The 25650-nt window shown below is 38.5% G+C and overlaps 1 protein-coding gene and 1 long non-coding RNA gene across 4 annotated transcripts in view; one reads left to right on the top strand and one right to left on the bottom strand.

Annotated features, from left to right (window-relative positions):
• Window positions 1-25650, bottom strand: part of SPOCK3 (SPARC (osteonectin), cwcv and kazal like domains proteoglycan 3) — a 450312-nt gene that overhangs the window by 187683 nt on the left and 236979 nt on the right. The window contains exon 1 of one of the 3 annotated variants that reach the window (XM_082468991.1): window positions 17794-23043. The exons of the other annotated variants lie outside the window; for them this stretch is intronic. Within the exon in view, the coding sequence (XP_082325117.1) occupies window positions 17794-17876 (83 nt within the window). The 5' untranslated portion in view covers window positions 17877-23043. Of the gene's footprint in view, window positions 1-17793; window positions 23044-25650 lie in introns of those variants that run through there. 3 annotated transcript variants of the gene reach the window in all.
• The window catches only part of LOC309664131, a 354258-nt gene that overhangs the window by 208262 nt on the left and 120346 nt on the right, over window positions 1-25650 (top strand). The window lies entirely within an intron of this gene.

Here is a 25650-nt window from a genome sequence, read left to right as displayed (position 1 = left end):
TGAAGTTTTGCTATTTGCGACAACATGGATTACCCTGGAAGGCATTATGCTAAGTGAAATAACTCAGAGAGAGAAAGACAAATACTGTATGATCTCACTTACATGTGGAATCTAGAAAACAAATGAACAAACATAACAAAACATAAGCAGAGTCATAGATTTACAGAACAAATAGGTGGCCGCAAGAAGGGAGGGGGTTGGAGGGAGGAAAGAAATATGTGAAGGAGATTAAGAGGTAGAAACTTCCAGGTATAAAATAAGTAAGTCACGGCGATGTAAATGTATAGCAGAGGGGATATAGTCAATAATATTGCAGTTAGAGGAGGTGCAAGATAGGGTTGGGGATTAAGAGGTACAAACTACAATGTATAAAATAAATAAGCTATAAAAATACACATAATTATAAAAATAAATAATATGTAAAATAATATATAATATAAAAGTAATATACAGCACAGGGAATATAGTCAATATTTTATAATAACTTTAAATGGAGTATAATCTATAAAATATTGAATCAATATTGTACACTTGAAATTAATATAATATTGTAAGTCAAGTATACTTCAATAAAAAATAATAATAAGATTGTAACACCTTTGTATGGTAACATAGGGTACTTGACTAGTCATGGTGATCACTTTGTAATGTATAAAAATATAGAATTACTGTGTTGGTCCCCTGAAACTAATATTGTCAGTCAATTATACCTCAGTAAAAAAACAGTTTTGGCAAAAGCATCGCTAAGTATATTACTCTGAATACCGTAGGTGCAAAAGATCTTTAACCTCTGAAAGGAAGTCTAATTTTTTGATATATCAAAGGCTATTTGCAATGACTTATTCTGAATTATTATCAGATTGGATAATATAGTTTTCTCCCATTATTGATGTATAAAAACTCAAACTGGCTGCCAAACCCTGAAATTTTAAAAAATTACTATTCCAACTGCAACCCTGCTAGAATCAGACTCTTCAAAGAATACCTTTTTAAAAATTTATTGTTTATTCAATTTTGAAAGGTTACCTTCCGTTTACAGTTATTACAAAATATTGGCTCTATTCCCCGTGTTGTACATACTTCCTTGAGCCCATCTTACACCCCATAGTTTGTACCTCTCCCTCCCCCACCCCTATATTGCCTTTTAAGAGAACTGCTAAGTATATACTTCAGTTTGAAGATTGAAGTTAAACATTTATTTATCCACCTTATAATGACATCCTATACGCCCATGATCCTTTTCCTTAAAGAGCAAATAACTGTATATTTGAACCCAGGGAATTGAAGCCATTAAATGATAATTTATAATACACAAAGTCAAGGTTTTTTCCCAAAATCTTTTTTAAAAATATTCCCCCATTCAAGGTGCTAAGTTTCATACCAATATACCTGTTATGCCTCTAATGGCTGGAAAGTTAGGCTCACAGAGAAGTGTTTATCTACGGCTCGTGTTCCGGCCCACGGCTCCTCCGCGGCAGCTGGGTTGCATCCTCTCCCCCTGAGCTGTCTTCTGGTCCTGACTCACCCTGCACGCGGGTCTCCAGCATCACCTTCCAGCCTCAGTCACACCTGGAAGCTCGTTAGCCTCTGACTTTCCTAATAAATCCCACGTGCATTCCTTCCACTTCCGTTGACTCAGTTTCAGTCTATCTGGTTTTCTGTTTCCTGAACCACGTTGTGCATTTTAACAATATAATTTGAACACGATTTCCACGTTTTAGGATTTACCTTGATTTTAGAAAGTGCGTAAATGATGTTACCAAAATGGTTAGCTGAAAAAAGCTCATTCCAGTTTGATCCGAATTGCACTTTTGACTGTGTCATCAATGCATCCTGGCAAGTCAGCAGCCTCCCTGGGTCTTAACTTCTTCATGGATACAATTCGAAGCTTCATCTGTATGGATCATTTGCTCTAGATCATTCCACGAGTCTATAAATCTTTAATAAAATTACTTATGTGAAGACGCACAGCAAAAATCAGCAGCATAGACAGTGAGTACCGGACACGTGTTGTGGTTTTCGACCTTGACTTGCGTTACCGAGCGACACAAATACCTCATCATGGCTTGAAGGATGATGTGGCATGGGGCGAGATTGCTTGAGATATCTGAATCATAGACAAGTTATAATGATGTCTGAATAATATATTCTGATAAGTAAATATGTTTTACTAAGCAGTGAGCACACTCACAATTATTGAAGACATCAATAAATAACTTCAAAATTTCAAAACAGACATCACTATCAATGACCCTCATCATCTATTTCTCAATCTGAGCTCCAATGGACTGAATGAGTAATAAAGCTTCGAAACGCAGAAAATGTAGATGATGTTGAATTCAGACTCTAGGGTTCTGGGTCTCTGATGTTTCCATATATTTAATTCCAAACAGTATTTTAATTAGTAAAGACCTCTTCACTTAAACTATGGTAAAAGTATATTCAACTGCAAAGGATCTCCGTTATGTAAGATAAAGAGAGTCACTGGAGTTGTCATGGGCTAGAAATGTCCTCACGTCTATTTTCAGCAAAATACAGGCCAACAGACTGGGAATTCATGATCTTAACATACGATAAATCAATTACCTAATTAATAAGTATGTATAAGAGAGTTACTGATTGCTTTCAAGCCAATAAAATGTTACCAGAAAGCAAAATTTCAGGAACTGAGTCAAATGTTTACACAAACGTAAGGTTAGATTTTCACGTGTTTTGATAGCCTTTCACATGCCAGATACACATATTACAATTCTATCTATTATTGTAGCAATCTCATGCAATGTGCATTATTCTTTAAATTCTGAAGCTAGGAAGAGGGAGGTTGAGAGAGCTGCATTATCTTCTCAAGTCTCTACTGCTTGTCTTTGGCCACTGTGGATGTCACGTGTTCTCCTTTTCATTTTGAAACTGATGTTTTTCTTGCCATAAATGTACATACGAAATTTTAAATGTCATGGAAGACCACACTCCCACAGTTCATAAATTTCTAGATCAGTTTCACTTAATAGGTAAAAAATGACAGCATAGATCAAATTTTACTTAAAGAAAGATCTACGACCAGTAAGTGGTATCTGGAGAGCACATCTGGCCAATTAAACCTGAAAATTATCTAGAGTGTAATAAATAATACAACACCATATATGTGATTCTGATTTAGGGAATCAGTATGAAGATTAATTAACTAATATATAAACTGGTTCTATTTAATTTGTGTTGACATGCATGTTTGCATGTCAGATATGAGCATATAAGAATATTTGCTCACTATACTTCCTGTATTTAAAATAAGAATTAGGAAATGCTTCATTTTTCCAATTATTAATGTTCACAAGTAAAGCAAGCTTTTGACCATTAACTGTGTCCTTAATTTAACCTTCAGCAGTTCTATAGCAAAGCAGGAACTAAGATTTGAGTTCATGAAAATGTGTGATTCTCAAAGATCAAGGAGAGTCTATATTCGGAAAACCATCTTGACATTTTTAAAATAACAGTGACAGATATGCAGCTTAAAAAGGGAAAAATATTCCACCTAAAAGAAAATGACTAACAACGCAGCACTTATCAAAACACATGGGAACAGACTGATCATTCAAGATGTATTTTATATATCAAAAATATGTCTTGACTATGAAAAATTCTCTTGGTTTTTGTTTGTTTTTCTGAACGTAAGAAATATTTTTAGCAACTGTTGGCTAAATAGACCTGACAGCTTTGGCAAAAGCCTTAACAATTAAATGCCACATTTTATTTAAAACAATTATTAAAGATCATCCAAAGTGCAGGGACGGAAAACAGAGCTTTTCCTCCCTGTGCTGTCTTCACAGAGGTCACCTGTACTGGCCTCCTCCTCACTGCTTCGTTGTAAAAGCAAAGTTACAGAAGCAAGAAAAAAGAAAGAAGCTCCATGATTTGCTCGAGTCTAATTACAGGCTGAGAGAAAGGTTAAAAGTTCAAAACCTGCATGATGCACTAACTCTTACAGAATTTTCAAGTTAACGAGTTAGTAACATTAAAAACAAGCCTAAGTTTTTGACTCCATAGTATTTCTCTCTCTACCAGACCATGTTTAATCCCTGTCCTGAAAGCATCTTCTCAGCACATGTCGACTGATTCTGGCGTAGCCAGGGGTAGAGTCACAGTTGCTGGACAAGGAAATGTTCTTCAAGAAATATTTTCTCAATAACTTCTACCATCTAAAGAGTTGTCAGAAAGGTCTTTTAAAACAGTTCTATTATTTTTATTCATAATATGTTATTACATATGGTTACAGTTACTGACCACGTTCTAGGAACGGAATGAGGTATCGTCCAACCCACGCCTGGCTCAACCAATAACTTGTCATCTTCTAACCTAGAAAGAGTACCCATGCATCCTTCTAAATACCGCCTGTTTTGTAGCCGAGCAGGACCCTATGGGGCCTTCCCAGAATAGACTCCCACCCACGTCCTCCACCTGCCTTTTGTCTGTAGAAAAACTTTAGTCAAATACATTTAATCAGAGAAGTGAGAAAATGCACAAAGGAAAACAATCAAGCAAGACAAAATAATAATAGTTTAGCCATTGAACAAACCCCAGGACCTTTCGTTCCTCCTCGAGGGCTGCAGATAATATTCTGAGCCACGTCCTTCCAGCTGTTTTGCAGATACTGAAGCTCCCACCAGGTGGGAGAAGTTACCTGCATGCTGCCCACAGGCACGTAGACCCCAGACCAGCTGGAAGCAGAAGGTTGATGATGCTGATTCCCGATGACCTCACCACCAGCCAATCAGAAGAGGGTGAAGAGGGTCCACCAGCTGACCACGCCCTGCTCCTTGAACACTGTAAGACCCATCACTACCTCCTCCAGGGCGGGTGACACAGTCTTGAGGGCATTAGCCCACTGTGGCCCCCTCTGCCTGGCAAAGCAGTAAAGCTATTATTTTCTAGTTCACCCAAAACTCTGTCTTCGCATTTCTATTCGGCACCAGCGAACAGAGGCCGAGTTTCGGCAATAATTTTATGCATTTATTTAATCATGAATATGCCCTACGATGTGTCCAGGTACTATTTGATAATCTGGAGGTTCCAGACTGTAGAGTCACTGAACTCAGGGAGCTCAGAATTCTTTTGGAGACACAGAGACAAGCGTAGCGTGGGGTGCGGTTTTCCTGCGGCCCAGGAAGTAACAAGGAGTGTGGGGTTTATCTGAGCAACTTGTCCTCATCTCTGAGGTCCCAACTCGGATGTCGTTTCTCTTGTAAAATGCCTTCTGACTCCACCACCGGCTCCCTTTGTAACTTACACCTTTCTTCAGTTATTACTTCTAGTCTAACAGCCAGGGGCATGGTTACCTTTCTCAGTTTACCAGCCTACCCTCAAGGGCACCTAGCTCTGAGCCTCTGTCTCGTACCCGCGGCCTCCGCTGAGCCAGTAGGAGCATTCCTGTGCCTGACACACACCCACTCCTCCCCTCCTTCTGCTATTTCCCCCGGCTCTGAGCGTGGGCGATGACAGGGCCACTTAAAGCAAGAGCCTGCATTTTGTGGCCCCCAAACACTTCTCGTCTCTGTGCAGCCCCCATTCGCACGCGAGCAGAAAGCAGCTGGGCATCAAGAGACGGTGTGTAATGTGTACGCACATGGGTGATTCGCTTTGTTGTGCAACGCAAACGAACACGGTATTGTGAAGCAATTCCAATCCAATAAAGATCTATTAAGACAAAAAGAAAAAAGAGAGACGGTGTGTAAACTGGATGGAACCACGGCATCCTCTGGAGTCAACACCCCAAACGTTCTCACCTACAGACCATGTACTCAATCACATTCTTGACTTCCTTTTGGTTAGATCACGCTTCCAGAACTTGCTTTCAAAACTGAGGAAAGTGTTTCTGTCCTAGGTTTGCTGTAACCAGTGACCAAAGCCTTTCTGGCTTAAATCAACAGAAGTTCCCCTTCTCACAGGGATGGAGGTCGAAAGTCCAAGACCACCTTCACTGGGTGCTGGCGGGGCCGCACTGGGGGTGACAGGTAGGTCCCAGGTGATGATCTGTCCCTTGCCCCTCCTGTCTTCTGGTGTCCTTGGCACTCCCCGGCTGCTGGCCCATCTCTCTCTGCGTCTCCCCCTCTGTGTGGCCCTGTCAGCACTCCCTCTGTCTCTAGTATAAAGAGAAATCGTGCTCATTTTTAGCAGCCCCTCTCTAATCCAGGACAACCTCCTTCTCGTCAGACCTCCAATTTAACCACATCTTTGGCCCTACCAGGCAACATTCACGGACAGCAGGGCGTAGGGTGTGGACAGGTCTTCCAGGCTGCTGCTCGGCCCTGCCAGAGGGAGGGTACTTGGCGAAAGAGAGGCTTAACGTCTCACAACCAAGTCACTTCAGTTCCGAAGCCCTGCTTTGGAGGGATGTCTCAGCGATGGTTTGGAGGGATGTCTCAGCGATGGTTTGGACGGATGTCTCAGCGATGGTTTGGAGGGGTGTCTCAGCGATGGTTTGGAGGGGTGTCTCAGCGATGGTTTGGAGGGATGTCTCAGCGATGGTTTGGAGGGATGTCTCAGCGATGGTTTGGAGGGATGTCTCAGCGATGGTGGATCCTGCCTTGTGCTTACTCCAGTGGCGCCCCAACCGGTAGCGGATGGACGCAGGGTCCCCGGCCACACCTGGGGACCAGAGCTGGGCCGCTCGCAGACGTGCGTTCCTGCTCAGACGGGGCTCCCATCAGGCACAGAGCAGCTCGGTGCTTCCCGGCCAGCATGCTGTAAACCCACCTCATGTCTCCCTGAATCACGGCATCGTTTTACTTCTTCGCCCTACTGATTCTTAAGGGAACTGCATGAGTGCCACAGTTGTGAAGAGTAGAAAACAACGAAGTCCCCATTGTCCTGGTCAAACGATAAAAATAAGTCACCTCAACAAGCCCCATCTGACCCCCAGTGTGACTGGGAGAAGAACAGCGGATGAAGACAGTGGGGTTCTTCTTTTTGTTCTTTCGCACTTAGGAGTAGCGATCCTTGGGGAATGCTGAGAGGGAGCACGGGTGACAGACTGAGTGTCACGGGGGGGAGAAGACAGACTCACCCAGGTCCAGGCCACCGCGTTACACCAGAGCGCCGAACACAGGCTCCGCTCTCACTGTGAGCTGGTTCTCTCTTCCCAACTTTGCTGGTCGATCTTTCCCAAGACTTTCCGTCCCTCTCCACGAACACCTGTTCACCACAACTCACTGTTCTTTCCCCAGCATGTTTCCCTGAACCTGGCACAAAGTAAGTGCTCAATAAATAGCACTGAATGGATAAAAGGAGGGAGGGCGGGAGAGAGACCAGTGATCCCCGGCTAAGCACTGAGGGTGGCTCCTATGTTCTTATCTTAGCTCTATGTCCACTTACGAGGTAGAAATTCTATAGCATTACTTTAGTACTGAATAAACTTTTTATAAATAATTGTTAAGTCCTTGTTAAAAGTCATTACAACTTGCCAGATAAAAAGCCAGCCAACTGGAACAGGATAAAAAAATAAAACGGGCTCTGAATTCAAACAACAGTCTTATATTTCCCAACAATTATTTTATGCTACGTCACAAAGGAACGTGGCAAAGTTTTACACTGTTTCCTTCAATAGGTTCGGTCCATCAAGGACTCTTGTCAGCCTTGTGTTTTAGCATCTTTAACCCGCCCTTCATCACTCATCCTGGAAGCAAGTGTCAGGAAACGAACAACGTGCTCTCCACGACTGTGCAGGGAACGGCGATTTCCACACGCTGCTCCTTTCCGACAACTCTTTAGCTCCTGTAAAAACACTGCTCATTTGCTGCCATTTTTTCTTTCTCACTTGACTTTTTAGAATAAAATCCGTTTATTCTACAGCCTCATGCTAATTTCCTTTGGAAAATACTCCGCCACAGTCTCTCTTGCCCCTGTGACAGGGTTTTTCTGACCACTGGGGGGCCACAGACACACAGGAGACAAGCACCCCCTGCAGCCCAAACTCCTCACAGCACTGCCTGCAGTGGGTAAAAAGATGGCTAGTGATCTATCGTGTTTACTGTTATTTTACTGACCAAAGCTGGGGAGTGGGATTGCTGGGCTGAATAAAAAGTTCCTGAGTCCCTGGTGTGGAGTCTCAAGGCTGAGGAAAGAGCTGGAAGGTTCTCTTCTGGGATTTGGCCCCTGTCTTCCTATATTGAGGGGATGCTGAAAGGGGTAACTGAACCCAAAGCAGGTCTGCCCTAGACTTGAGATCAAAGAATATCTGTGCTCTCCCTTTGTGTTTCTTGTTGGAAGCTTTGTTTGCTCTTTGGTTTTTGTGTGTTTATTTTGTTTACATTGCTTTGATAAAATCCAAGCTTGGATTACTTAGGATTTGGAATGTAAGTAAGTAAAGAAAGCCTTCGGCTTCCTTTGATCCTATTGATATATTATGCAGACATCCCAGGTTAGGTGAAGAAGTGTTCTGTGGGTTATAGCAGGCAGACTGGCCTGCACTGGGGTTTCATGCTGAAGCTCCAGTGTGGGGTAAGTATTAATTTATGTACATATTTCTTCTTTGCACTTGTGTCCTTTGGTGAAAATTTTGGGTATTCTGGGCTCCTTTAATCACTTCCCAACAAGAGACTAAATATAACCTTTGGTAAGCCTGCCTCACAAATTTCACTGGACGTATGTACAGATCTGTGTTCGTGTACCACTGTGACACTTGCCGACACAGGAACTCTATAAGCATGTTTACAGAAAGAGTTTAGTCCCTGAATCAACAGAAGGAGGAGACCCCTTCTGACCAGGACACCCTTCTTGATTTAATACGTGGAAAATAAATTACTTTTTATTGTGTCACACCACTGAAATTTGGGGATAAATTTGCTATAACACAGTATTACTATAAATAATATACACATTTAAAGCAATCTAGGCATATTAATATCTAAAATACACCTCATTTTAATGCAAACCATAAATGAAATGGTAGAAAGCAATTCCTAGCCTTTCTGATTTCAAATCAGACATCAATTCAACCACCACAAATAAAATTTATTTTAAAAAAATTTATTAACTTCTTTAAGTTCCCCAAGCTTAGAACCTCAATCTTGGACTCGAAAGTATGAAGATATAAAGACAGCAGAAACAAAATTCTCAAAAAATATACATTGAAGTCAGTGTCATGTTTGTGAATTTCTTAATATGCAATTTGAAAGAGTTCCAAGATGCATTCTATTTTAAGATAACTAATGGAAATCACATAAAGGCATTAAGCTTAATTTTTTTACAACTCACTTTAACCAAGTATGCAAATATGTCTATGTCCTACTGAGTTATCAAATAAGGTTCTTCCTCTCGAAATTATACACATAAATTTACACAACCCCCTGAGTGAATCTGTAGATGTTGTTTTTTTCAGAGCTCTAGGAATTTTTTAGGAATTTGTTGTTGAATAGCATCTCTATCATTGTCATCAAGAGAAAATAAATTATGATATAATAATCCTTTGGTGAAGCTAATTTGTCCAAATCCTTAGATTAGCATGCAGATGTTGAGTTGCTGCTGAAGCTTTACTAAATATAGAACATAAGAAGAAATTAAAATGCTGTTGTGAATTATTCATTGAGTTTTATGTTCAGTAACCATGAGAGCCTGCGGGGTCTTTGATTCTGCCAGCAACTCACAGCCACCTCTGCAGAACTTCTGCTTTCTTAAGGAGATGAGAAAAATTATACATCTTTTGACAGAAAATTGTCACCTTTGGCATTTGCTTCAGGTTACGTTCTCCAGATCCCATTTGTAATAATTTCCTGGAGAGGTTTGAGCTCTGTCTTCTCTGATGACCTATTTGAACTTACTTTTCAGACTTCTGTCTCTGACAGAATTTTAAAATGTCTTCATCTTAATGCAGTACAATGGCTGGTGAGTGAGATTTCAACTTCTGTCCTTTCCTTAGGGCCCCTGGACCCACCCCTATGCGGGATCCTTGTACTCCTGTTTGATAGGACTCATAATTTTAGTTTGATTCATTAAGAAATTATATAATTACTTAAAGCAATTTTTAATTGTGTTATTCATAACGTTTTTGAAAAATGATGCAAATATTTCGTTATGCAAACTCACTATGTATAAGCCTTGACATAGATAATCCCACAAGGTCTGAGGCACTCATGGTCAACAGGGGAGAAAAGTCCCAGGGAGGAGATAAGATCCTTACATCATGACATGACTTGGTGACAGTGACCTGAAGTTCTCTGTACTGACATGGTCATATTTATGTCCAATACAGAGGTCTCAGCTGCAAATTCCAATGAACACATCTTGTTAGCAGCAGTTGAATGACCCTGTACTACTGATTTAAAGATATATGTTAATTCATTGATGAAAATGGCATAGCATTGTTGTGATGACTAATGAAAATATCTTTTTCTTTATAATTTTGTTTTCCTTTTCTTCTATTGTTAATTTCAATTTTTTGTCATTTAGCATTTTTCTCCTTGTGTTGAAAACAACTGTAAAAAATAATTCCAAAATCAATATTTAAAGAGGGATAAGCAAAATTAGGTGTAAAGGAACAAAAGCTAAGGAACAATTAAGTTACCTTCTACATGAGGTTTATACGCTATGGAAGAGTAGAATTTGCAACTTATATAAATGATTCACTTATCCTAATGATGGTTTTTTAAAAATCCTGACCAATCTTTCGTTAAATTAAAAAAGAATGTTAGTTTTATGTTTCAAACACTTATATATGCAGGGTTGTTCTGGTCTGAATTGATGGGTTGGTGCCCAGAGAGCACCAGCTTAGCGGTAATGTCCTAACCCTTCCCAATTCAGAAGTTAGCATCTCACTAGATTCTCATGCATATTCTGCATCTTCACTGCATTCCCAGAGATGTCAAAGTGCTCAGGACTTGAGGGCTGTGGATCTTTTCCTTCCTAATTGTCCACACTGTAGGTGCACAGAGATTGTTGACCCAACACCATTAAATCATTCCTGATTTTTTAATTTGAGCTGGCATCAGAAATCTTCCATAGAATATTTCAATAAGATCAACGGAAGGAGCAAATGTATTTTAGCAGTCTATCCTTACAGTTAGGATGTGAATCCTGGTAAGATTTTCCTTCAGAAATCTGCCATTTCTATGTATTAGTTTCTTCATAAAATCAAGAACCTCTTCTTTCAAATATCTGCTTAGTTTTTGAGTGCTCTTAGTATGTGTTGCTTAATTTAAATACAATAGCAATGTCAAGGAGTGTTCTGCCTATGGTCACTTCTAGGAGTTTTATGGTTTCAGGTCTTACATTTAGGTGTTTAATCCATTTTGAGTTTATTTTTGCATATGGTGTGAGGAAATGTTCTAATTTCATTCTTTTACATGTAGCTGTCCAGTTTTCCCAGCATCACTTGTTGAAGAGACTGTCTTTTCTCCAGTGTATAGTCTTGCCTCCTTTGCTGTAGATTAATTGACCATAGGTGCATGGGTTTATTTCTGGGCTCTCTATTTTGTTCCATTGATCTATGTGTCTGTTTTTGTGCCAGTACCATGCTGTTTTGATTACTGTAGCTTTGTAGTATAGTCTGAAGCCAGGGAGAGTGATAACCTTCAGCTTTGTTCTTTTTTTTCCTCAAGATTGCATAGGCAGAACACTGTTTGACATAAATTGTAGCAATATTTTTTTGGATATGTCTCCTAAGGGAAAAGAATTAAAAGCAAAAATAAACGGGACCTATTTAAACTTAAAATCTTTTGCACAGCAAAGAAAACCATAAACAAAATGAAATGACAACCTGCTGAAATGGGAGAAAATATTTGCAAATGATTTGGCTGATAAGGGGTTAATATCCAAAATATATAAACAGCTCATACAACTCATTATAAAAAAAAAAAAAGACAATTAAAAATGGGCAGAAGACCTGAATTGACATTTTTCCAAAGAAGACATACAGATGGCTAACAGGCACATGGAAAGGTGCTCAATATCAGTCATCATCAGGAAAATGCAAATCAAAACCACAATGAGATATCACCTCACACCTGTCAGAATAACTATCATCAAAAAGAACACAAATAACAAATGTTGGTGAGGATGTAGAGAAAAGGGAACCCTTATACACTGTTGATAGTATTGTAAATTGATGCAGCCACCATGGAAAAGAGTATGGAAGTTCCTCAAAAAATTATAAATACAATGACTATAAGACCCAGCAATTCCATTCCTGACCACAAGTTTGAAGAAAATGCAAACACTAATTTGAAAAGATACACACACCCCACTGTTCATAGCAGCATTATTTACAATAGCCAAGATATGGAAGCAACCTAAATGTTCATTGACAGATGAATGGATAAAGAAGATGTGCTACATATATATTGACAGAATGGAATACTACTCAGCCATAAAAAATTAACAAAATTCTGCCATTTGCAACAACATAGATGGACCTAGAAGGTATTATGCTTAGTGAAATAAGTCAGAGAAAGACAAATACTCTATGTTATCACTTATATGTGGAATCTAAAAAATATAACAAACAAATGAATATAACAAAACAGAAACAGACTCACAGATATAGAGAACAAACTAGGGGTTACCAGAGAGGAGAGGGAAGTGGGAGGGCAAGATAGAGTAGGAGATTAAGAGATACAAACTACTATGTATAAAATAGATAAGCCACAAGGATATACTGTACAGACAGGGAATAGAGCCAATATTTTATAATAACTTTAAATGGAGTATAATCTACAAAAATATTGAATCACTTATGTTGTACACTTGAAAATAATATAATATTGTAAATCAACTATGCTTTGATTTTAAAAAAGAAAATAAATTTAAGTGAAAAATGCATAAATAAATCCATTAGCAAGATTTACAGTACTTCTCTTGCTCAACTGGAAAATAAGGGAATTCCTAACAATATATTTTTCCCTCCAAGCTGATCCCCACACCACAAGTCAGCTTTAACTGTTAGTTCAAGCATATGTAAGAACTTAATTTTCAAAAAGATTTAAACACTGGAAATGTTTAATGTATAAGGTGTACATCAAATAATAGAGTGAGAATAATAACCAAGGCAAAATGCAATGGTCTTTATTCAGTTTAAGAAGTTTTCATTTAAATAATGGTAAACTTAAGAAGGTTTCAATGAGGAATACAGACCATGATGAAAAACTACAGTTCTGTTCTTTTGGGGACAGTTTCTAGTAAGCTGTTAGCTCTCTAATTCCTTAATTCTGCACACTATTTTGAATTTAATCCTTTTGCTGTTAGATACATTTGAGTGACATTCTTAAGAAAAATGACTGCTCTTTCTAAAAGTAAAGAAAATGAGTTGTAATGAGATTATGAAGAAAATATATGATTTTTCCCTCAAAATAGTGAGGGTGGAGGTGTGGGAGAAGGGCAGTAAAACACAAAGTAATAAATGTTTACATACACAAAAGCTGTCAACATACCTCACCTACTATGTGTGTTACATTTGTGCAGGTTTTTTACTATCATCAATCATTATATTTTACTCTATCATTATTAAGTAAGTGTATTGTACGTAGAATGGAGCTATTCTTACAAAATTGACATAAATCTTGTTTAATATTCTCTCTTTGTAAAAAGGGACAGTAACAGCCAAAGTTCGACTGACAGCTCTTTAATAATTCTGGTGGCACCATAAAAATGAAAAAAAAAAAATGCAGCCTTTCATGAGAGAAGATAAATCAGAGACAAATGGCTGAAAAAAATGACTGCACTATGAAAAGATCAGACACTTAGATTAACATAAAAGGCACTTATGGAAAACACTTGCATTTCCTGTCATAAGACCAAGTACAGACAAGAAAGTTAACCCCCGTTTTCCTACAAGACAAGCTGCCACAAGAACAACTTATTTTTGCTGCTAAATATCATCGTTTTGAGATTTCTTTTAAGATCACATTTAAAATAAAGTTCTAAATATAAAACACAGTCTCTAATTAGATTTGCCGTAAAAATATAAATATGTCAACTTGTCACTGGCAAAGAGCGAAAATGGGCTGTTTTAGGGTTTCTGCTGGTGTCTTCCTCTACGTTTCTTATAGATTCACATACATATCCACATACGTGCATACACGCACTAACATACACGCTCACACACACTCACACACACGCTCACACACACTCATACACGCTCACACACACTCATACACGCTCACACACACTCACACACACATGGGACTTTCAATCCTCACTCATGCTCGAGCACCTGCACTGCTCTGGCTTAGTCATGCCAGTGGCTAGAAAATGTTTGCAACACCTTTTGCCTTGAAACTGGAATATCATTTTAAAGCCATGCACTGATGCACATGAAAAATGCATTACCTTCCCTGATATTTAATAACCATCCTCTAGATGTTAGCTTTGTTCATCCTCAGTCTAACCCTACTAGAATATGATATATAACATTCAGTGCTATAGCCCCTGTGACTACAATACTCCCCAACATAGGTGTCCAAGAAATATTTATTTAAAAAAACATGACTAATTGGCAATAATTAGTATCTCTTGTCTATATATTGTGTCATTGCTCAGAGCATTAGATTTATGCTCAGTGTTTATTTTCACTAAAAAGTTTCTCTTATATTAACCACTTACATACTTCCTGATGCTGAATTTGGCGCAGGTGACGTGGTTAAAGGTTTAAGTTCCTTTAAGGAGGAGGAGCCTCTCAGGTTCTCACAGGCCTTACTCAGAAAATTGTTGGGGAATTGGACCCGCCTTCTCTGTTATTACTGGGTCTTCCTGAATTCTGCTGGTGTTTGGATCTTTTACTCTCTTCTTACTTGGCACTTTGTACATCTCACACATTTCAAGCACATGGATACAGAAGAATAGGGTAAGATGATACCAATTATGATGTTTCCTAGGTAGTGACAGAGCTCACGTTTTGTATTCATCACGACTGTTGCTTCTGGCAAACTGCACTTTGACATGCATTTTTAAAAGGTACACACATCCCTGAACCACGGAAAAAAGCCTGAAAATATTGCCAACATTGTTTAATTTATCAGAGTTTAATAAACCCTCAATTTACGGAAAGACATACAATTAAAGATGTCCTGTGAGTTAATGAATGTTAAATTATTTTGGAAATAGTGGCAAGACACCGCATTTCTTTTATCAAGAAAAGCCCTAATGTGTGCACTCTGGAATATTCACCTTCAGTCATATTCTGAAGAGCACTCCCCCACAAAAGGGCTCAGGTATTCCTCACATAATTCCAGATTTTCCAGCCCAAGTGCAGACTAATTCTGATAACATCAAAACTATAAGCAACAATGTGATCATTAAGCCAATATACACGGAAATATTCATTTTATCTTTTAAATGAGCCTATTTTTAGATGAAGTTTTTCTCGAAAATCCTGCCACAATGAACTCCTCTGAAGCTCTTTTCTGTTTTGTAAGTAAAATGTAATGCTGGGAGATTTTTGATGCACAACTATCAATTTCAGTAGATGTTCACTGATTTGTTTCCCATTAAAATAAGATCTAGGTACAATTTCTAAAAATTAGTTACATGACTTAACTTCCTCAGGAAATAGTCTATTGGATGGATGGATGGATGGATGGATGGATGGATGGATGGATGAATGGATGGTGGATGGTGGATGATGGATGGACGGATGGACAGCAGTAAACAGATGTATTTTTTCTTGTTGATGAATTTATTCACTCTGCTTTTTTATCTGTGTATATTAAAAAGCGTAGGGCTTTTTCAGCAATGTGGTATTAAGAACTGTCTCCCTGCTACATGGGAAAGGCTTTCTGTGTACATCCTGTCCCTCCAACCTGCACGTCAGGGGTTGTGGCTGATACAGTAGTCAACCTAAAATACTATTTATACTTATTAAATCCTATTAAGTACAAACGCACTGACAACATCATGCATTGATAAATTTGCTAAAAGGTATCCTCTGGGAAAGAAAGTAAATGTGACTGCCAAATCTTACTCAGACCTCAGATACAAATAATCTGTGAATACAACGTTAAAACTATGAGTATTACAGGTAACGTTAAGGGATTCTCAGATTCTCTTCTGGTTCCTTTCTCTGCACTGAAGTCAGAAGAGATTTCCAAAATGGAAATCTTATCATGTCACTATCTTGCTGAAAAATAACAAAACAACCAAACAACAAAAGACAAAAAGCAAAACTTTAAGTGCTTTCCTGGTGACCTCTGGATAAACAACAGGGGGGGTCTGCCCCTTCCATCTCTGCAGCCCCCCTCACCGTCCCCGCTGCTCTGGGTGCCCAGCCCCGCTACCCTCATCTAGTGCCTTCACGACTTTCCCACAGCGCAGGGCTAGCTCACTACTCTGCCCTCTGTCTGAACCTATATATCACCTGCAAACCCTTCAGATCTCAGCTCCAGTGTTACTTTTCACAGAGAACCCCTTTTTGGCTGTTGTTTCATTCCTTTCAGAAAGTTGTTTCTCTCTCTCTCTCAGCAAATCTCATTTCTCTTTGCAAGTAGAAAAATGTTTTATTATTATTATTATCATAAACATAATACACATTAGTGATCCAATTCTCCAAGTGCTCCTCCCATTTCTGTACATCTTAGAAACACAGCACCAACCGCCCTTAGTTCTGGACGATCTTTGCAAAGATGAGTGTATTGTAAACTGCTCTTGACCACAGAGCTATGTCTCCCTATGGAAGAAAGAGTGAATTCTTGACTGTTCAGTAGAATAAAGACAATGAGCTCATCGCAGGGAGGCTTACAACTCCCTAAAAAATTACCTCACTTATGTCCTGTATTGTAACCCACAGTGAGTGCAGGTGTCTCACTGGGCCCACCCACGTTCCCCCCTGGGACCGGGAGCAGGAGGGACTGACAAATATGTGATGCCCCATGCTCCCTCTGTGCCAGGGAACCAGGCTCTCTGCCTCTGACCAGGAGTCTGGGGTCTTTCACCAGCACCCACAAAACTGAGACAGGCTAATTTTTCAGCTTATTAATGGGGTAAAATCTCAAACTGTTTATAGTTCTTAATAATGTACAAAAGGGAAGAAAAAATGTGAACAATATTACAATAATACGAAGGAAAAACTGGAAGAAAAGGAACTAAGTAGAAGACCATATGGAACACCAGGAAATTAGAGAACCACATGAATTAGAAAATAAACATCACGCCCAATATCACTACCCAAAGATATGCTCGGTGTCAGCTGTCTGATGTATTTGTACTAAAAATATTCTCTATGTATATGCATTTGCTATAATAATTTATTACCACATAAAACAATGTTGTGATAAGTACTATTTTATGTGCCTCTATGAGGTCTGATTATTTCTACAGCATCAATTCCTACAAATTGAATTTCCAAATCCAAGACAATGCATGCTGCCCTACTTTAGTGCTCTGCAGAGAAGCAGTCTGAATGGTACTGAGTATTACCAAGAAAAATAAGGGGGACAGGGGATTGTGCTGCATTTTTAAGAGGAAGCAAAGAGCTGCAACGTTAATATTTAAGAAAAAACCTTAAGGAGATAAGGAGTAAGCTATGAAAATTCCAAGCAGAGGGAACTGTAAGGAAAGTCAGCAGAGTTTAAAAAAAAAAAAAAAAAAAAAAAGAGGGGGGGTTTGGCCTATTTGAGGAAAAGCAGACAGGGCAGCACAAAGCCACACAAGCAGGGGAACAAGAGCAAAAGGACACGCCGGGACCACGGGACACCGCGGAATCCAGGTTGCAGGCCTGGGGGCAGAGGAACTCCGCATGGGTGAGGACCCCATTCTCGCTGAAAACACCAAAAAGAGGCCCTGTTGGCTCTTCCCAAGGTTGAGTTCCCCGCAAGTCACCTTGAGATACGACGTGATGTCTCCCCCTGCACACAGCAGGCTTCCTTCCACTTCTTGTAAAGCGATGCGACCCCAAGCTCCATGTTCTCCCCTGCGGCAGCCGCTGCGTGAGCTGGTCCCCGTCACAGGTCAGGAACCCGGGGACAAGGACAGCGGACACCAACACACAGCTCCAGCTGCTGCTGCTGCTACGGTCACAGCATCCTCTGTCACTGACCCGGAGTCCCGGGGCACAGGGGCAGCTGCACCTGTAGCTCCCAGGTGGGTAAAAGCCCACACCTCGCATGGTCTTGACAGGTTACACCAACCACTGCAAAGATGTGACCAGGAGTTCCATCAGACTGTGCACACAAGATTAATGCAAAGAGCTAAAGGGTCACTGTCATCTGTGCAGGGAACAGACCGAAATAAGACAAGGCTGAGACACATAGGAAGCAACTCCACAAAGGCAGGCAGGACATGGTGGCCGTCTGGACAAAAGTCCTGGCAGGGGGCATGCTGAGTGGTCGCATTTCAACATACTTAGACTGTAGAGCTACCAGAATTTCTGTATAATAAAATAAAAGAGTAACTCACGACGAGTTGCTAAAAGGATGGAGCTGGAATTAACTAAATTTATACAAGAAGCTCAGAATTGGAAATTTCAGATTAAGGGAGTTTCCTCCCATTCTCAGTTTGGTAAGAGTTTTTATAGTGAATGGGTATTGATGGATATTGAGTTAATAAATGCTTTTTCTTCAGCTAATGAGAGGATCATAGGTTTAACTCTTTAGTTCTGTTAATTACATTGATCACTGGGTCTTGTTTGCTTTCCCCAGAATAAACAACACTGAGCTGTGAGGTATTATCCTTTTATAAGGGATAGGATATGCTAATAGTTTATTAAGAATTGTGTGTGTATATTCATGAGCAGTATTAGCTTGCAATGTTGTTGTTTTTTCTTACTAGATCTTGTCAGTGTATATTGCAACTGATCACAATTATTGGGAACAAATTCAAATTCTACTATCTAGAAGCGTTTGTACAATGTTTGTGGGTTCTTTCCTTTAAATATCTAAAATAATTCTTGAAAACACCTCAGCCTAGAGATTTCTATATGGGAAGGCTTTAAAATATAAATTTGATTTCTTTAATAGTAAATATTTCAGACTTTCTAATTTGTTCTGAATTGGTTTACATAAAATTGACTTTTTCTAGAAATTTGTACATTTGATCAAAAGTGACCTATTTGTTAACATGATACTGTTACTAATAAGCTCTTAAGATCTTTTTAATATCTATAGGCTCTCTGGTGATATGCCTGTTTTTCATGTTTGATACTGGAGATGTATCTTTTTTCTTGATCATTCTTCCTAGGGGTAAATCTCTTTTATTAGTTTTCCTTCAAAAAACTAGCTTTAGATGAGAGATTTATTTTTTACTGTATATTTGATTTATATTTCAATAATGACCCCCCTTATATTTATTATTTTCTTACTTCTTTCTCAATTTTTTTCAATTCTTGTTCTAACTTCTTGAGTTGAATACATAGAATGTTGCTATTCATCCTTTTTTCTTTTCTGAAATATCAATTTTTAACGCTATTTATTTCCCACTAACACAAATTTAGCTAGATCTCAAAAGTCTTCACATTTTGATATTAGATATTTTATTATAATTAAGTTCAAAATATTTTCTAACATTAATTGTGATTTTTTTCTTTGAAAACGAATTATTTATAAGAATACTGCTTGATATCCAAACACTTCGGGCTTTTCTAGTTATTTTTTATATTAATTATATTTGACTAAATGTCTCACTGTGGTTAAAGAACATACTGGGAATAACTATTTAATACTTGTTTTGTCCTGCTTACTACAAAAGGTTCATTTTTTTTAGTATAAGCTACAACAAGGACTTAATAGGCATAGTGGTTAACAAAGACACAGGGATAATGCCACAGCACATGTGCAAGGAAGTTAACTGCAAACCGCATCACATAAGTGTAAAATATAATACATTCTAAAAGTTTAGAAACTCGAGAAATAACTTTTCCCCAGACTTGCCATAGAAAATCTTAGAAAATACGGGTTTAGTCAAGGCTGAGAATTATGTATAAGGTATATACAATGTATTTCCAGTACAGATCAGTCTTAGTAATTGTGGTTGTTCTCGTTTGGCTGAAAGAAAGTTTTGTTAAAGCTGGAGAGTTGTAAGAAACACAGCTGGAGGGATAATTGGGGCTTTGATTATTTTGATTGTTGGGTAAAGATGTTTCAATTTTATCCTCTAGGCAATGTGAGTCCATATATCTGAACAGATGGCTAGAGAAGTGATTTTGAAAGATGAGTATAGCATCATCTGAAGAGACAGAGGAAAGGCCTGCTAAGCAGTTAAAAAATTGCTAAGCCACAAATTAATACCATGCAAAAGTGAAAGCAGAGACACAGAAAGGGACAGACCTGAAAGACACTTGTGAAGGGAAAATCAACATAATGTAGACATAGTTCAGGTGCAGGAATGAGCCAGATTTCCCTGAAGTTTTGACTTTGGTAATGTAGAGCTGTGTGTCTATAAAATGAAATATGAATATAGTAAGTGTATGCTGATAATTCTTTGGTTATAGACATTTTGAATTTCAGATGCTGGTGATCAATCTGGTAAAAAATGTTTTGTAGGTAATTACAAGCTTATAACTTGAACCCAGAAGTGAACATAAGTATGAACTTTTAGAATTTAAGGTAAGAAATATGAAGCCAACAGTTTCATTTGTGGATACATATAAAATCTCTGAAAAGAGAACGAGGGGAAAAAGAATAAAAGGAGATATTGTGAGTTGCATGCAGATGCAAGAGACAGGAGAAAAAGAGAAGGAAATGAAGAGGGTAGAAATGACATAGTCAGCGTTTAGTTAGTCAACAAACGCAGGACTAGCCACACACTAGCTAATCTGAAAGAGTAATCATATAGTGCAATACTGCAAGTATCTAGGAGGGAAAGACTTCTGAGAAATGATGTGCTGATGGGCAAGAGCAAATATTTCTGTTGGCAAGAGGAAGGGCACGAACATTTATTGAGTGCCTACTGTATGTCTGATAAGGTAAAAAGACACACACACACAACACACAGAAAGAAGGAGAGAGTCTCATTAAATTCAATGAACCATATGATATGGGTAATGCAATGTTGGAATAGGGAAGAACAAATCTGGCTCCGTATTAGATCTGTTTCTTTTTCTTTAATGCTTGTGCTCTGTTGACTGCGCTTAGTCATGCTGACTCTGCACCTTTTGTAAAAGAATGTTGTCTATAGCCTGAAATATACGGGAGAGCCCATTCTCAAGGCTCTGACCTTTCAGAGTCCATTGATATAGAGATAGAAAGTTGCAAAACAGAGAATAACATGTGTCTTGTTGGAGGTTTATAGGAACATCGTGCTCTGAGCTGTTCATACGTGCACAGCTGCAAGAACAATGGACTCCCGATACCAAGAAGTTTGCAACAACGGACCTCACCCCTCCCTCACCTGGCCTTTAAAAGTAATTTCCTGAAACCCTTGGAGGAGTTCAGGGTTTTTTGGGCATGAGCCAGACATTCTCCTTGTGTGGCCCTGCAATAAAACTCTATGTTCCAAACTCCAACATTTCGTTTTGTTTGACCTCACCGTGTGGTGGGCACAGGAACTTGCTTTCGGTAACAATCTCTATTTATAAAGTAAGGACAAGGCTCTCTCTTTAAAGTAAAAGGCATGCTCTATCAAATCCTAATAAATGGTGCAACCTGGATTTTTTCTGTTTCCAAACCTACCCTCAGAAAGACAGGACAGATTTTTAGTAATGTAAGATAATTGGAAGTTACAGTTTGTTAGACCTGAGGGGGATGAGGGTGAATTGCCACAACTGACTTTGAGGATACAGTGAGAGTTGATGGGACACCCATAATTTGGATTCATACTTTCTTCCATTCATTCCTACAATAAATATCTACTATGAAAAGGGATATGCAGGATGGCTAGGAATAAAAGAGGTCAGCATAAACGCAATAACAACAACACAGCAATAAAAACAAATGTCATCCGAACTCTCTCTTTAGGAAGATAACAGTACAGGGGAAACAATTGTGAATTTTAAAAAAAGGCCGAACATATGTAAAACTGATACTGTGATAGTGTAAGGAAGGAAATACACAGTTCTGTGACAGAAAATGATACCTGAGCTGAAATCTGAAGGAAGAGGAATTATTTACCAGAAAAAAATGTGCTTTTATGTGTGGCTAAAGGGAAGGGGACTCTAGTATGTATATATTTAGGACCCCAATAAATGATGGTTGAATTCTAAATTACTCATATCCAATGCCCTCAATCTTGTTTAAAAAAAGCTCAAAACCAGAGTCTTGATCACAACATTCTAAATAAAGTCATTTGATCTTTATGTTTAATAAGAAAAAAGAATACTGCAACAAACATATTCCCAGTAAGATTGGTAAATATTATTTAGTCTATTTTCTCTTGTAAAAGCCATTGTTGCTAGAAAGATAGCAATTATTAGAATTATGATGAACTAGAAACACATAAGGTAAAATCCCTTAGTTGGTTTTACCAGATTTTAATTGGTGATAAGCAGAGTACTTAACTTCATGATGCAAAAAAATTAACATCTTCTGTAGTACTAAAGGAAGGACATTTAGATTAACAAAATAAACGGGAAAATGGGGACAATGCAATGGCCGGTTGTATGCATCACGCATGGTGAGCCAGTAGCATTCTTTGTACTATTGTTCAGACAACCTAGGGATGGTTTTCAGGAAAGAAGAATTACTCTTTCTGGCAACTCAGTTATCCTTCTGAGAATCGAGAGACAAAAATCTCTAAGAGTCACCTTTTGAGTGTGTGCCCAGATGATAAAATCCCTTTTTCTCTCAGAACTGCCAGAGGATCCGGGCTCCTTTTAGCCACTGCAGCTGCCCTAACCCCCTCAACACACAGCCCCCTGGCTGTATACACAGAGATGTGGATCCCACAGTCATGATTAGTCACAGTTAAAATGGATTCAGGATGGAGAACAGACAGACCTGGGCCAACCGGTTTACTCCTCCAGAGAAGGTACAGAAAACTCCTCAAACCCCAGGGGGAGAATATAAAACAAGAATCTGTAAACAAGAGAAAGATAAAAATCCGATCTTTTCTTGTTGTGAATTTGTCCTGGAAAACGGAATTCAAGAAAAGCATCCTTTACTAACTGCAGGAGCAAACACAGTACCATTTGAAGGGGTTTATTGCATATATATTGTAGCTTTCCCCCTCTGTGCCTGCTGCAGCATTACTCGTCCCACCGTCGGAAAGCTCAAACTATTCCCAAGAGAAGGAAATTCTAACATAGCTCAGCCTTTAACATCCCAGTATCTGTGGGCAGGCAGCCTCTATGACCACCCTCAGTGACCTTGGGACCTGCCTCTCCTTGAGTGCGGACTAAGCCCATCCACTTGCTTCTAACACACAGACCACGAAGCGATGCCACTGCTTGGATCAGGTCACCAGCAGAGCGAGGTTGCCCTGTCTCAGGGGCTGGCTTTCCCCTGCCCTCTCTGTGCCCCTCACACTGGGGAAGCAAACTGCCAGGTTGTGAGTCAGTCCTCTGGTAAAGCTCATGTGGCCCCATAAGGCTGAGGCCTCAGTGCTACAGACAACAAGTTGCAGAAGCCTGACAAGGAACGCGGGTGAGCTTGGAGGAGATCTTTCAGCCCCACACGAGACGTGAAATGATCCAACTCACGGCAATGGCTTGAATGCAGCCTCAGTAAAGACCTTCAACTGGAGAAAGTTCGTGGCTTTATGCAATTCAATTCTCAAATAACTTGCTACACAGAGAACTAATACAACGTCCTTCCATATTTTAAAGCTATTTTGTACATATTTAGATGTTAATCTCCTTTAGACTTTCTAACAAAACAACCACACATGAAAATGTAGTTAATAGATCCATAGTTTGAGTTCAGATCATTCTGTGTTTCTACATCTTGAAATAATTTTTCAAATGAATTGGCCTGTTAAGTCAAAGAGGATATGACCCTGGAAATATTGAGAAATCTTTTCCCTCAAAACAACCAACCACACTCATATTTCTATAGCATTTTTTATGCAAAAAATGGACAATAGTCTAGTGAGGCAAAATGTCAAAAAGAATGTAAATAAGGAAAAAAACTCAAAAGCTATGGGGCAGTCATTGACAGACGAATGGATAAAGAAGATGTGGTACATATATACAATGGAATATTACTCAGCCATAAAAAGGAACAAAATTGGGTCATTTGTAGAGACGTGGACAGACCTAGAGACTGTCCTACAGAGTGAGGTAAGTCAGAAAGAGAAAAACAAATATCATATATTAACGTGTATATGTGGAATCTAGAAAAATGGTACAGATGAACCAGTTTGCAAGGCAGAAACAGAGACACAGATGTAGAAAACAAACGTATGGACACCAAGGGGGGAAAGTGGGATGGTGGGGATGGTGGGATGAATTGGGAGATTGGGATTGACATGTATACACCAATATGTATAAAATAGATAACTAATAAAATCCTGCTGTATAAAAAATAAATAAAACAAAATTCAAAAAAATACCAAAAAAACAAAAAACAAAAGCTATGGGGCAGAAAAGAGTAGACTAAGAATGTGCTATGGAATTTGGCTTAATACTTGGAAGATATCACAGGTATTGATATTTGTATGATACATTCAAGCAGAATTTATAGCAACTTAGCTGTACAGTAAATCTAAATGTCTTATAAAAAGCCTATTAAGCAGTAATTGCTATTCAATATTCATGGCTTAATGAAAGTGACTTGTTGCAATTTGAAGCCATTTTAGAATCATCATTATGTAAAACTTTGACATGTGGAAACTGTTTATATCAGATAGTTTGGGAGGAAATATGTGCACATAGTCTCTTTTTTTCAGTATCAAGAAAGAAGAAAACACTGATTGCATTCCATTTAAACAGCATGTTTATGATTTTGACAAAACTTTCAAAAATGCCACTTGATTTTCTTTAAAGTTTGTCATTCAAGAACATGACATTAACATCTGAAGCAAAGAATCGATTTCCAGCCAGTCACATCCACTGGTCACACAGACATATTTTTTGTGGGGCATCTCCGAGCACAGAACAAGTTAAAAAGAGGCATATTATAATTAAAGGTCAGAGTATATCGGATCTCAATGATATTATTTAGTGAAAGACAATAGTATAATTTGGCAAAAAGAAGACACATCATGAAATCGCAGAAACATTGGGCTAAAATCAACTTTAACATGTCAACCAATTTTTGGTCACGTGGTGAAAAAAGAGTGAATTGGGGAAAAAAATGCTTTTCAAAGTTAAGTCAAAATGTATACCAAGTGTTTCTTTTTTGCTTACATTAGATATTTTGAAATATTGCAGAGTAGTAAATCATAGGTAAATTCTTATTTCTTGTAAGACACAATTGTTTGGAATTTACTGAATGTGGTCACATATTATGCAAATAAACTGCACATCCTTATTTTAAAATTATCAGCTAAAAGAAAAAAGGCTAAATCAATAATCTTCAGATTAATGAGGAAGTAGGTAGCCTTAGCACTAAATGCCATCAGTGCCCTTTTCCTTATACTCTGTAAACATTTCACTACTTAAATCTAACTTGTATATACTTAAAAATAGTATAAAATCAAAGGCCTGCAAATTTTATTTTTTATTCTGCAATTTAACACCAAACATGAATGGCATTATTAGATATTAGTATAAATAACCATGATATTACAGTTGCCACAAAGACAGCTTAGGAAAAAAAAAAAAAAGACAGCTTGATTCAATACTCTAGAAAGTATTTTTCAAAAGAG

This window comes from Balaenoptera physalus, assembly GCF_965194825.1.
Source record: "Balaenoptera physalus genome assembly, chromosome: 7".
NCBI lineage: Eukaryota > Metazoa > Chordata > Mammalia > Artiodactyla > Balaenopteridae > Balaenoptera > Balaenoptera physalus.
This window is presented reverse-complemented; position numbering and strand designations above follow the sequence as displayed.